At 40.3% G+C, this 14,510-nt stretch overlaps 1 protein-coding gene across 4 annotated transcripts in view; it reads right to left on the bottom strand.

Annotated features, from left to right (window-relative positions):
• The window catches only part of EBF2 (EBF transcription factor 2), a 316,154-nt gene that overhangs the window by 85,242 nt on the left and 216,402 nt on the right, over nucleotides 1-14,510 (bottom strand). For all 4 annotated transcript variants that reach the window (XM_058194605.1, XM_058194604.1, XM_058194607.1 and 1 more), the window contains exon 7: nucleotides 5,528-5,609. In XM_058194605.1, coding sequence (XP_058050588.1) covers nucleotides 5,528-5,609 — 82 coding nt within the window. The remainder of the gene's footprint in view (nucleotides 1-5,527; nucleotides 5,610-14,510) is intronic.

Genomic DNA, 14,510 nt, shown 5'->3' with positions numbered 1-14,510 from the left:
TATTAGTCCCAGCTTCTGCCAACCTAACAGTTTCGAAAGCACGTAAAAATGCAAGTAGAAAAAATAGGGACCACCTTTGGTGGGAAGGTAACAGCGTTCCGTGCACCTTTGGCGTTAAGTCATGCCAGCCACATGACCACGGAGACGTCTTCGGACAGCGCTGGCTCTTCGGCTTTGAAACGGAGATGAGCATCGCCCCCTAGAGTCGGCAACGACTAGCATGTATGTGCGAGGGGAATCTTTACCTTTACTAATTTTGTGGCCTTAGCCTGACTGGTGGCACTGGCAATGTCTTTCAACCTATTGCGTCCCAGTAAACATGATACCATCCATTCCACCCCTCATATACTTAGCTACTGTGAAAAGACTGTTTTAAATAATTCAGGGTTAAATCCATCAGCTAATATGGAGCAAAAAAAAAAGGAAAATGTCACATGCATCAATGTCTATAAATCATCAGCTTGTGTGAACAATCCAAACAAATTCCAGAATTCCAGATTATTTCATCTGTATCAAATCTGTCCAGGACAATGATTACTTTTCCCTTTGTTCTGAAATGTGTCTGCACAGAAGCTAAATACATTAGAAAAAAAATATTTACTTTTAAAAAAGAAAGTTTTCAAGGTCACAATTTGTCTCTTGTTGTTCTACTGGTAGGTTATTCAACCAGGCTAAAAGATCCATTCAAATACATTGCATCTAACTAGATTAATGAAATAATTTGCACAACTGGTTCTCCTTCCAAATTACAACCAGGAAGGAGAAAAAGGCCAAATGTTTTAAGATAGTGGCAAGATATTCTCTCGCACACCGTATGCAGGAAATCTTTGACTTACAACCATTTGTTTAGTGACCATTTGGAGTTGTAACGGCAATGAAAAAAAGTTACTTATGACCTTTCCTCACACTTACGACTATCACAGCATCCCCACCATCATGTGATAAAAATGTGGATGCTGAGTAACCAGGATGTATTTATGACAGTTGTATGGTAGCCATTTGTGACCTTCCCAAGCTGGCTTCTGAGAAGCAAAGCTAATGGGGAAAGCTGGACATCTGCAGTGATTCACCTAACAGCAGTGGCAAAAAAAAAAAGACTGTAAAATCAACTGCAACTTACTTAACAACCATCCTGCTTAGCAATGGGAATTCTGGTCCAAATGTGGTTGTATGTTGAGGACTGCCTTTATGTACTTCAGTGTGCACTGATGGGCAAATTACTCTTGTATTCCATGTACAGAAAAGCAGGTGCAGTCAGATACACATGTAGACAGGGGTGGGATTCAAAAATTTTAGCAACCGGTTTTCTGCCCGGTTGCAGGGTGGTCGTGGCCATGGTAGGTGTGGAGATTTCTGGGAGGGGAGGGGTGGGTGGAGTGGGGCCAACCAGTCCTTGCAACTACCGGTTCGGTGAACCAGATGTAAAATTAGCATCCGGTTCGCCCGAACCAGTCTTAACCAGCTGAATCCCAAAATTTCTGGAAATTTTGTCACTCACTGGTACTTTGGGGGAGTTATTTATTCTGCTGCTATCAAGCTCAAATGAAGCCTTTTTTTTTTTTTAAGCCAAGGTTAATTCTTTGGGATGCATGAAATTGGGACGTGTGATCTATTCTCAGCTGCACATTATTGGCAAGCTGAAACATACACACCCAAAACACTTAAGATCCGAGAGCTAGATCATTTTAACATAAACATATGTAGTGTGTACATATCTTTCTCTCTTTCTGTACGCAGATATATACACTGTAAGCATTGAAAATGAACTAGCTCTGAGATTAACTCCACCCAAACATTTTATTTTACACTATTATCAAAGCAGCTTCATTCAATCAAGACTCTAAGCTATAGCCCCATTTATCCTTCTCTTCTGCCTGGATGCAATCTGTATCTTTCATCAGTTCTGGGTTATTTAATTTCTTGGACTGACAAGTGTCCTCAGTAACCTGAAGCAAAACCATTAAACAGCTTATTTGTTTTTGTTGATGCTGAGGGCTGGTCCTGGGATGAAAGGTAACAGAAGGTGTGTGTTTTAAAGTGCAGAAGGCATAACAATCCTTTGGGATGGCATTCATGTTAAAAACACTTGACCCTGTGTGAAAGGCTGAGTGGTAATTTTCAGATCTTCAGATTAAAAGCTGTTTAACATTTGTTCACTTTATACCGAAGAACAAAGTGCAAACTGTTAGGCAGTCAAAATCACAGCATCCATGGAGAAGGAGATGATAGCAGAATTAGGGGATATAGAAGTTCTTAAAGGAAATGTCTAGTTCAGGGGTCTTCAAACTTGGCTCTTTTAAGACTTGCTTTGCTGGCTGAGGAACTCTGGGAGTCCACAAGTCTTAAAAGAGCCAAGTTTGCAGACCCCTGGTCTAGTTTAATGAAAGTAGGCTTGGAGGGGCTTTGACATGATAGCAAGGTTCCAATATTTGAGTGGATGGAACAAGAAAGAGAAGGTTAACCAACCTATTCTCAAAAACACCTTGAAGGCAAGAAAAGAAGCAATGGATGGAAAGTACTCAAGGAGAGAAACATTTCCAAAAAGTAAGAACAATTAATCAGTGGAATGGGTTGCCTCCAGAAGTTGTGGCTGCTCCAACAATTTTCTCTGAAATGGTTGAGCATGGGGTTGGACCAGAAGACCTCCACTCATTCCCAGTGAGACCTTTGCCTAGGAACTTAGGGCCGTTATCGTCAGATGCCATGTGAACCAGGGGTAAAATCCAGCAGGTTCTGACAGGTTCTGGAGAACCGGTAGTGGAAATTTTGAGTAGTTTGGAGAACTGGCAAATACCACCTCTGCCTGGCCCCAGATGGGGTGGGAATGGAGATTTTGCAGTATCCTTCCCCTGGAGTGGGGCAGGAATGGAGATTTTGCAGTATCCTTCCCCTGGAGTGGGGCAGGAATGGAGATTTTGCAGTATCCTTCCCCTGGAGTGGGAATGGAGATTTTGCAATATCTTTCCCCTGGAGTGGGAATGGAGATTTTGCAGTATCCATCCCCCAAGAGTGGGGCAGGAATAGAGATTCTGCAGTATCCTTCCCCTGACACGCCCATCAAGCCATGCCCACCAAGCCACGCCCACAACCGGTAGTAAAAAAAAAATTGGATTTCACCACTGATGTGAACGCAGAAAAAGACATGGCTCTTTATGGCAATGCAGAAAATGCTCTGGACAGCCCTACTAGTATGGCCCCTTCTGCTTTCTGCAGAGACAAAATGAAACTTCAGGAAAGAGGACAAACAACTGCCTAAATTATTCCAATCTACCTTCTCTGCGAAGATGCAGCTTTGAAAAATTAGGGCTTCACAAATCATTGAGCTGATATTTCACTTGGATGAAAGTTGGGTTCTCCTTGACTATAAAAGACTCTTTCAAGCTGGTAGTGTGTGTATCTGTGTTGATGTGTGTTTGTGTGCAAGTGAAGCAAATTGAGATACTTCCTGGTGCTTCACTGGGGTAAGCATAGCACAACTAACTTACAGAAGCCAAACAGAAATGTTCGTATCACTGATCACTATATAAATATTGCAGATGTCTGTCAATTTTGGGCAGATTTTCCTGGTTTTTAATATTTACTTCCAGTTACACACACACACACACACACACACACACACACACACACACACACAAGCTCCCATTGGACTTGCTTAATAACCACTATGTTCACTTAACAACCACTGCAAAAAATGTTGTGGAACTGGGAGCGGTCATAGATGAACGCCCTTAACCACTTAACCTCCTCCACAAGTTACGACTATAATTCCACAGAATGGAACCACTTGCCACAGCCTGTGAGACAGTGGTGAAATCTGAACCGGTTTACTACCGGCTCGTTGGCTGCGCATGCACGCTGCGTGCGCATATGCGCAGTGCATATCACACACCAAATGTGAGGTGCACGCGCATGCATTGCAAGCCAAAAGGAGGCATGGGGTAAGTAGAATAGCCTGCTGGGGGGGGGGGTGATCAACTGTGGCGCGCAATCCTTTTTTTTTTTACTTTTAAAAGCATTTTTTTTACAACCTATTTGGCCGCATAGGTTGTAAAAAAATGCTTTTAAAAGTAAAAAAAGGCTCTGACAATCGCGTGGCTCAGCTGTGATCATCAGAGCCTTTTTTTTACCTTTTAAAAGCAATTTTAAAAAAAAACCCAGCAAGCCAGCAACTGGGCAATTGGGTGGGCATGGGCGGGGGTGGGGCAGGGATTTTTGCTACCGGTTCTCCAAACCACCCACCGCTATCACTACCGGATCGGCCAAACCGGTCCAAACCAGAAGCATTTCACCCCTGCTGTGAGACAATTTAACAATTCTATTTCATTATTTAAAATAAATTAAAACAAATTATTTTAATTTTTGCCATTCCCATTTCATTCTGTCCCTGCTTTTGCAACCTTTCTTTAATGATTCTATCCCACCAATTCTTTGACATTAGTGTAATTCTTATCCTGCAGTGAATTGTCCTGTGGCAAGTTGGCTGCAACAAGTTGGCCGTGGCGAATTGTCATAATTCCAGACTGAATTACGGTTTCTAAACTGAGGGAAACCTGCATCAAGCAATGGTAACCAGACTCAGCAAAAATAATTCAGAATAGGGGTGGGTTCTACTTATTTTTACTACCGGTTCGCAATGGGATTGCGCGTGCACAGAAGCTTCTGCGCATGCGCAGATCGTCTATGATGACATCCGGGTGGGTGGACGGAGCCTGCCCCTGGTTTTACTACCGGTTCGCAAGAACCAGACCGAACCAGGGGCAACCCATCACTGGTTCAGAACCATTTATAGTGAGAAGATGGGGGTGGGAATCATTGTAAAAGTCTTACATCTGTGCCACCAGGCTTAAACGATTAAGGGGTGTCAAAGAGAGAGAAAAATAAATAAGATTTAGTGCCTACATCCCCTCAACCCTCTTCCCCATCCGCCTTGCCTCCCTTCACCAGAACCCTTCACTTCCTCCTGTGTTATTATTAGCCAGTATTTTCAATTCATCACCATCAGCTATGATGAAACTAGTGGCAGATATTCTTCAAAAGCAGCTGGGTCAGCCTCCCACGGGCCTATTCGCTTTAACTAGGGAGAGTTCTTAAAGTGACCAGGGCTGGAATAGCTACAGTTGAGAACAAACCTAAAGTGTGTGTTGTGGAAGTATACAACTTCCTGGCACATTAAGGAGGATATTTTGAAAAATGTAGAAAGATCTGAGTGAGGTTCCCGTATGCAGGCCCTGTTACATGCAGGCGTCTTACTTTGGAGTGTCAAATCAAATACACATCTCCAATTGGTGCAATGTCCCTTGGGGATTTTCCTCCCCCTACCCCCCAGCCCCCCAAAAAATGGGAGGAAGCAAAGCTTGAACATGATAAACACAGAGAACAAAAACCTTCCACAATCTATGATGGGGGTTATCATTTACTGTCATCTCGTTTATTACCTGCAGCGTCAGTGATGAGCAACACAGAGATACTGCCAGGGAAAAAAAAACAAAAAACAGACAACTTACTTAGCCGATCCCACATTGCTTACCTGGAATCGTCGCATATCTCGAGGGTTTCCGGCGGTCTTCAAACAGTTCTGGTTGCACTTGAGGAAGAATTTTAAGAAGAATCTGCAAGGGGAGGAAAGAGAAGGGGCTTGACATCTTCCGGTTTTTAAGAAATTAAAGTCTGATATCATTTAGTTGCTTTGTGCCAATGTGTTTGTGCCCTGTGGCTGGAACCATCAGGGGGATATCCACTGACTGTCGGAAAAAGGAAACTGTCAATTAAAACAGATTAAAATGACATCTCTGGCTGCGCCCATAAAGCAAGATCTGAAATGATCGGGAACCAGAGATTCTTCTAAACTTTGTCACCCTGGAGTCAAATAAGGAAAGATAGAAGGAATGCAAAGAGAATGAATTTATATATGCAAATACCACAGTCAGAAGCTCAGTGAACGTCCCATTCCCTTTTCCCTGAGTGTAAAGGCCATTCAGACATTACTCTGTAGCAAAACTGACTTTCCCAGGGAAGGTCCACACCGAAGCTAGAACTCCATCAGGATACTTTAACGACAGAGGCATTTTCAAGGGTGCAGCTGAGGTCACAGAGCTCTTTGTAGGGTGAGAAGAAAGTCCAAAATCTATTTATAAGGTTCAGTTCCCTCAAGTTAAGGTCTGGAACTGGCCATAGAGTTGAATTTGGTTCTGTTCACTTCCATTGTTTTTTTCAAAAATTGTTTCCATTCTATAAGATTTTTCACATCAAGGCACGTATTTTTAGAAGTCCAAACAAAAACTGCCTGTATTTTTGACACCATTTCTCCAAATGTCCACTTTTTCTCTTTGCTTCTTTTGTTTTTCAAATTTATCAACCCAGCATTTTTGTAGAACAGAGTCTTATTTCCTTTCCTCCCCTCATGTATCCTCATGTTTATACTTTCCCTAATTTTGACAACATTTTCTCCTAATTTGTACGCACTCCCCACACCCTCTCTTACTTCCAGCCCATGAATTTTCTAGAAAATATGCTTTCCTTTCTTCTGTGAGCTTCATAAAATTTAGCAAAGAAGCATGCATAATGGGAAGGAAAGATAAAATGAAGAAAAAAAGCAATGACATCCAAAAGCTACTATGGATGGGATGTTGAGTGCCCCTATCAGGGACAAAGGGTTAAACTTCTACCGAGCATATTATGTTCATTATGTAGCCTTGGGCAAATTTCTGCATTTCACTTTAAGCCATTTTACTAGACTGCTGGGAATTTAAATGATAGAAATTCATATATCAGTTATTCTCAGAGTCTTCCACCCACAGAAATTCTAGAGGATTGCCTTATTTTTGTGCTATAAGGCAACAAACTACAGACCGATCTCCCTTTGCTGCGTCACCTGCAAAGTCATGGAATCTATCATCAACCAATCCATTACCTCACACTTAGAAACTAACAACCTACTCTCCAACAAACAATTTGGTTTCAGGAAAAAGTTATCATGTAACTTACAACTTCTCCACTGCAAAAGCATATGGACTTCAAATCTCGATCAAGGCAAATCAATAGATGCAATCTACATAGACTTCTGCAAAGCTTTTGACTCAGTAGTACACGATAAACTTCTCCTAAAACTAACATCCTATGGCATCTCAGGACCCCTCCACAAATGGATATCTGCTTTTCTGTCTAACAGACAACAAGTGGTCAAAATTGGCAATGCTTTATCGAATCCTGTTCCTGTCAAGAGTGGCGTTCCTCAAGGCAGCGTCCTTGGACCAACACTCTTTATACTATACATTAATGATCTTTGTGACCACATCTCAAGTAATTGTGTTCTCTTTGCTGATGATGTCAAACTATTTAACACCACAGACAATACTTCTATCATTCAAAACGACCTTGATCATCTATCCGCTTGGTCTAAAAATTGGCAGCTCCAAATTTCAACCAGCAAATGCTCAGTCTTACATATAGGAAAAAAGAACCCAAAAACTAAATACATACTAGATGGACATTACCTTACAGACGACCCCCATCCTGTCAAAGACCTTGGAGTTTTCATGTCAAATGATCTAAGTGCCAAAGCCCACTGCAACTACATAGCAAAAAAAGCTCTAAGAGTTGTAAACCTAATTTTGTGTAGCTTCTTTTCCAAAAACACCACACTACTAACCACAGCATATAAAACATTTGCTAGACCAATTCTAGAATACAGCTCACCAGTTTGGAACCCTCACCACATCTCTGACATCAATACAATTGAACGTGTCCAGAAATATTTTACAAGAAGAGTTCTCCATTCCTCTGAAAACAATAAAATATCCCTATCCCACCAGCCTTGAAATCCTAGGCTTAGAAAACTTGGAACTCCGTCGCCTCCAACAAGACCTAAACTTAACTCACAGAATCATCTATTGTAATGTCCTTCCTGTTAAAGACTACTTCAGCTTTAATTGCAATAATACTAGAGCAACTAATAGATTTAAACTTAATGTCAACCGCTTTAATCTAGATTGCAGAAAATATGACTTCTGTAACAGAATCATCAGTGCTTGGAATACTTTACCTGACTCTGTGGTCTCTTCCCATAATCCTAAAAGTTTTATCCAAAAACTTTCTACTATTGACCTCACCCCATTCCTAAGAGGACCATAAGGGGCGTGCATAAGCGCACAAACGTGCCTACCGTTCCTGTCCTATTGTTTGTTTGTTTTTTTCTTTTCTCCTTCCTATATATATGCTTATACCTCCTTATATTTACCCATATATGTGTTTATTTACTATATAATCTTTTTGTATGATACCTACATATATTGTTGTGACAAAAATAAATAAATAAATAAAAACATTTATAACACTCCCCTTCTAATTTTATCTTCTTGATTCTACAATTGTTGGAAATTGGTATCTGATATTCTCAAGTCCAGGGAATGCGGTGGCTCAGGAGCTAGGATGTTGAGCTTGTTGATCGAAAGGTCGGCAGCTCAGTGGTTCGAATCCCTAGTGCTGCCGTGTAACGGGGTGAGCTCCCGTTACTTGTCCCAGCTTCTGCCAACCTAGCAGTTTCGAAAGCACATAAAAAATGCAAGTAGAAAAAATAGGGACCACCTTTGGTGGGAAAGTAACAGTGTTCCATGCGCCTTTGGCGTTGAGTCATGCCGGCCACATGACCACGGAGACGTCTTCGGACAGCGCTGGCTCTTCGGCTTTGAAATGGAGATGAGCACACCCCCCCCTAGAGTTGGCAATGACTAGCATGTATGTGCGAGGGGAACCTTTACCTTTACCTATTCTCAAGGGGCCGTGGTGGCTCAGGCTGTAAGATAGCCTGTTATTAAAACACAGCAGCCTGCAATTACTGCAGGCTCGAATCCCACCAGGCCCAAGGTTGACTCAGCCTTCCATCCTTTATAAGGTAGGTAAAATGAGGACCCAGATTGTTGTGGGGGCAATAAGTTGACTTTGTAAATATACAAATAGAATGAGACTATTGCCTTACACACTGTAAGCCGCCCTGAGTCTTCAGAGAAGGGCGGGATATAAATGTAAATAAAAAAAAAAAAAGTCCAGGCCTAAATGTCTATGGAGATTGTCAATCGTCTAGGTCATGGTTGCTCCAAAGCTGCTTTTTCAAAAGGCAACTGAAGAAGCTTCTTGCATGAGACAAGGGGAAAAAAAGAAAGTCCAGTTGTCTTTTGGAAAAGCACTTTTGGGTCAAGTCCAGGTCTTTAAATACCACAATACTATCCGTATGCATATCCATATGCATTGCCCCATTCACACATGGGGAATGCAAATTTGTGATGTGGGAATTAGGTGTGGTTCTGCTTAAGAGCTAATTTGAAATGTTAAATATGTTGGATTAAGATAGATGAATCCTAGACTAGAATTCCCATCAGGAAAGTGATAAGCTTCTATTAGGTATTATTTTTTGGCCTAAATAAGTGGAATTGTGGTAAGATAAATATGAGTGGAACCAGTCTCAAGAGATGGGCACAGAATATTCAGGAACCAATAATGTTGGAAACATGGGAGAAAATTTGGGTTAGAAATGTTAAGTTTACACAAGCACAGAATTTAAGGGAAAATTTTTATAAGATGTTTTATAGATGGCACTTAGATCCCAAAAAATTATCATGTATGTATCCTAATATCCAAGCGAAATGTTGGAGGTGTGATTGTGATGATGCTACATATTTTCATATTTGGTGGACTTGCAAGAAAATTAAGGTCTTTTGGATAAGAATTTGGTGGATTATTCAAAATGTACTGAAGAAGAAGATAAAGTTCCTGCCACAATTTTTCCTTTTGGGAATTATAACGGATTGTACAGGGATTGAGACTAAATTGATTCTGAATTTAATAACAGCAGCAAGACTGTTGATTGGACAATACTGGAAGAAAGAAGAGATACCTACAATAGAAGAATGGATATTGAAAGTTATTAATTTGGCTGAGATGGCTAAAATCTCAGCTTTTTAAAAAGACAATACGCAGGAAAGATATTTAATTGAATGGGAAAAATGGATTGATTATCTACAAAACAGATATCAGATTAAGAAATATCAGATTGCCTTTGAATAATTAGAAAGTTATTTTATGTAATGGGGAGGGGGTTGGGAGATGAAAAGCTTTGGATGTGGTTATTTGGATTGGAAGGGAAAATTTTATTCTATGTTTGGTTTATGTATAACAATACCTTGTGATTGACCCGGGAAGCCGGGGAGGGAGGGGGGAAGGGGTTTTTTTTTTGGGAGGGAGGGGGGAAAAAAGGGGGAAAAATGTTTTTGTTTTTTAAAACTCTTTCAATTAAAAAAAAAAGAGATGGTGGCACCTGGCCAAATTTGTCTAGGCTAAAAAAAAAAATCTGATGGTTTAGACTTGGTTAGTACTTGGACAAGAAATCTCCAAGAAATGCAGGAGGAGGAAGGCAGAGGGAGGAGGAGGAAAAGGAGGAGGAGGAGGAGGAGGAGGAGGAGGAGGAGGAGGAGGAGGAGGAGGAGGAGGAGGAGGAGGAGGAGGAGGAGAAACAACATTATTGGAGTCAATGAAGATCAAGGTTTAATTGAAGAATAAAATAAAAATATACTAAAAAATATGAAGAGGAATATTTGTTTTCATCGTATGAAGCTTCAATAGTCAGACCATTGGAAGTTAGCTGAAGGTCTTTTCACATGCCCAAGTGAATCAGTCTTAAAATATTTTATGGCTTCTTTAGTTCTTGCACAACTATTATTGCAAACTGCCTCCAATCCCCCTATATTTTTAATCTTTGGTTCTATTCCGTTTATTTGAACTTAATTTAAATTTTATTATAGGTGTTTTACTTTTTCTAATGGCACTTATATTTTATGATCAACTGCCTAGAGAATATTTATTCTGAGTAGCAAGATGATGCTGTAAATCAAGGGTAGGTGAGTTAACACACTGAGGCCCTCAGCCAATTTAGTTCTTGAGCCAATTCCAAGCTTTTTGGTAGGAGTTTGAGAGTCCTGGGAAGAGTTCTGTGTCTATTGCTTGAAAAAGAAGGTAAAGAGAGCAGGAAAGAAAGAAAAATGGGAAAGTCAGGAATAGACATCTCTGCCTCTCTCTCTTCTTCTGCTTTACAGTCCCAAAGAAAAAGGCTGAGGGAATACAATTCTCAGCAGAAACAAGATTGTCCACTGTTGTTGTAAATAAAAGATATATAAAAGAAGCATGACCATAAGAAAGGCTGAATGCCAAAGAATTGAGGTCTTTGAACTCTGGTGCTGGAGAAGATTCCTGAGAGTCCCGTGGACTGCAAGGCGATCAAACCGGTCAGTCCTAGAGGAGATCAACCCTGACTGCTCTTTAGAAGGCCAGATCCTGAAGATGAAACTGAAATACTTTGGCCACCTAATGAGAAGGAAGGACTCCCTGGAGAAGAGCTTAATGCTGGGGAAGATGGAGGGCAAAAGAAGAAAAGGACAGCAGAGGATGAAGTGGCTGGATGGAGTCACTGAAGCAGTCGGCGTGAGCTTAAATGGACTTCAGAGGATAGTAGAGGACAGGAAGGCCTGGAGGAACATTGTCCATGGGGTTGTGATGGGTTGGACACAACTTCGCAATTAACAACAACAACAACAAAAAGAACATATTAGTTCTATGTAATTCCATTTACTTATGTTTTACAAGAGAAAAGCCCACTTTACTACTCTGGAATCTTCTCGATAGTAAATGTTCTGAAAAAGAACAGATGAAGACAAGTACTTGAGACTGGTGCTCTCAAAAGGCCAGATCCAGAACTACTTTCTGAGTCCTTTAAACACAGAGCAAAATAACTCTAAAAGGTGAAGGTAAAAGTTCCCCTCGCAGATACGTGCTACTCATTCCTGACTCTAGGGGGCGGTGTTCATCTCCCTTTCAAAGCCAAAGAGCCAGTGCTGTCTAAAGACGTCTCTGTGGTCATGTGGCTGGCATGACTCAACGCCAAAGGTGCATGGAACACTGTTACCTTCCCACCAAAAGTGGTCCCTATTTTTCTACTTGTATTTTTTACGTGCTTTCAAACTGCTAGGTTGGCAGAAGCCGGGACAAGTATCAGGAACTCATCCCATTACGCGGCACTAGAGATTCGAACCACTGAACCTTTCGATCGATAAGCTCAGCATCTTAGCCACTGAGCCACTGTGTCCCCCTAAAATAATAAAAAATAACTCTAGCAATATGAAAATGGACAATACTGGAAGAGTTCCTATCAACAGTTATTATTTCCCAATAACTAAACTATATTATATTTTGTTGCCATTCAACATCACTGCATGTAAAGTTTTCGAGAAAGATTCCATTATCAGTCAGAACACAGTCAAGTTATTAGTATATATTTCCTCTTTTAATTTTCCTCTTTTTATATAGAATGGAATCGATGGAGTTATCCTATCATTGTATCTTATTTTCCCAGGAGTCTCCAGGTCTATCTATCCTGACCTTCTGGTCCTAGCCTTGGGTCTTCTGATATGCTAAGTGTGCAACAGCTAGAATTTCTAGGTAGTTGGAAATTCTGAAAGTACAACCTCAAACATCTGGAGAACATTGGAAATAAATGTGTTGGAAATAAAATAATGAACATGTAGCTTTAAACCAAATGTAAACCATTTTAAATTTGATTTTAACAAAATTGTTTTGCAATAGAGTTGTCAAAGTTTGGAATATTCTCCCCAGTTCAGTTGTCTCAGCTATTAATTTTCATAGTTTTAACTCCAACTTAACTTCTGTGGACCTCACCCCCTATTTAAGAGGTCCTTAAGTGGGAGTGCATAAATGTACCTTATTGTCCCTTTCACATTTTTTTTCATTTTGCTTGTTTGAATTTGTAATTTTTGTTTGATGAATTTGATGATAAACAAACAAATATGAAATAAATGGACATGACTGATTATAATTTTGTTCTGTAAGCCAGGGGTCTCCAACCTTGGTCCTTTTAAGACTTGTGGACTTCAATTCTGGGAGTTGAAGTCCACAAGTCTTAAAGGGACCAAGGTTGGAGACCCCTGTTGTAAGCCATTCTATAAAAAAATTAAAGGAAAGCAAAACAAGAGCTAGCTGAAGTAGGTAGCTATGTTTAGCTAAATTTAGTTATTCCCCTAGAACTTAAATAAGAGAAACTTGTGAAATCCAAGGAGGCTGGATTGGGAAATAAAAATAAACTACTGAAGACAAAAATGGCAAACTATTTTCGTATTGCTGCCATGAACATGGCATGTGGTGATCAACACTCAAAATCACCTTGAAGGAAACCTTTAGCTGTTAAACAAAAGCCAAGACAATCCATGGCAATTGATGCTCCATTTTTGGGGCATTGCTTGAGCTACAGGGACTTGCATTCTGGAACATCATTTTTTGTATTAAATATATGCCTGATCAAATCTCAAACATTATGCCTAGCCACAATAGCTACACGCTATGATCCAAAAGTATGAAGGTGGGAGGCGAGGAACAAGAAAAAAAAAGATGACATCTTGCAGATTTAAGGATTTGACTATTAATTTTTCAACTGGTATCTGCATAAATATATCCACAGTAAAAAACATGTTTCAAGAAAAATGGATATTTTCCAGTCATTATAAACTATGAACGTCATTCCATAATTTGGGGTGTGTGGATCTACAATATCTCCAACTGAAACAGCAGTATTCACATAATAAGGGGAGCAGGGAGGTTAACGTGTGAATAGCATTTTGTTTTCTAACCTACAATCCTGCACTGTATTTGCTATGCATGGGGAAACTGTAAAACTGAGCCTGGTCTCAGGGGGCCTGGATGAGCCACTCTGGACTCAGGAATCAAGCAGGGTCAAGCTTGGTAGGTACTAGGAAGAGAAACTATCATGCAATACTAAGGCTTTAGGCTGGACTGGGATATTTTAGGCTTTAGGCTAGATTAGGAAGGCGAAAAACATCTTGGAAAAGCACAACGGCAAACCATATTTGTATTTCTCCCAAGCAAATTATGCAGAAAGGGTCTTAAATGAGCATTTCCTTTTGATCTGAACTTTGCCAAAATTAGAACTGTAAAAGCCAATCGAACAGATTCCACTAATATATCTAAACAGTAGATATATACAGATATTATACAGATTAAATACAGATATTATACAGATTATATTATATATTACACAGATATATCTGTATAATAATATACAGATTCCTCCCTCTGTTTGTTAAGGACTGTCTTTCCTATATTGTACTTGGGGGGGGGGAATTTTTTCGAGAGAAATGATGGGGTGTGTGAGAAGGAAGAGGAGGGAGAGAAAGGGAAGGGAGGAGGGAGTGGGATATGTGAGAAGAATTTATTCCGGCATTTTAGTGGTGCATTTAAATTGCAAGAGGGTAGAGGGTGGGGGGAAGCCCACAGATTTAACTGGGACACAGAAAATTTATGAAGGCTGCAGGACAAAATAAAATGCATTTATAGAAGAGGGGAATAGTTGGAAGGAGGGGTGGGTATTGAAAGTCAACTGGGAACTCAATGAACAATTTATTTATTTATTTCCCTTGCTGAGTGCTTGTCTAAAA

Source organism: Ahaetulla prasina, chromosome 9 (genome assembly GCF_028640845.1).
Source record: "Ahaetulla prasina isolate Xishuangbanna chromosome 9, ASM2864084v1, whole genome shotgun sequence".
In the NCBI taxonomy this organism is placed as follows: Eukaryota; Metazoa; Chordata; class Lepidosauria; order Squamata; family Colubridae; genus Ahaetulla; species Ahaetulla prasina.
Note: the sequence above shows the minus strand (reverse complement) of the source record. Positions and strands in the feature narration are given on the sequence as shown.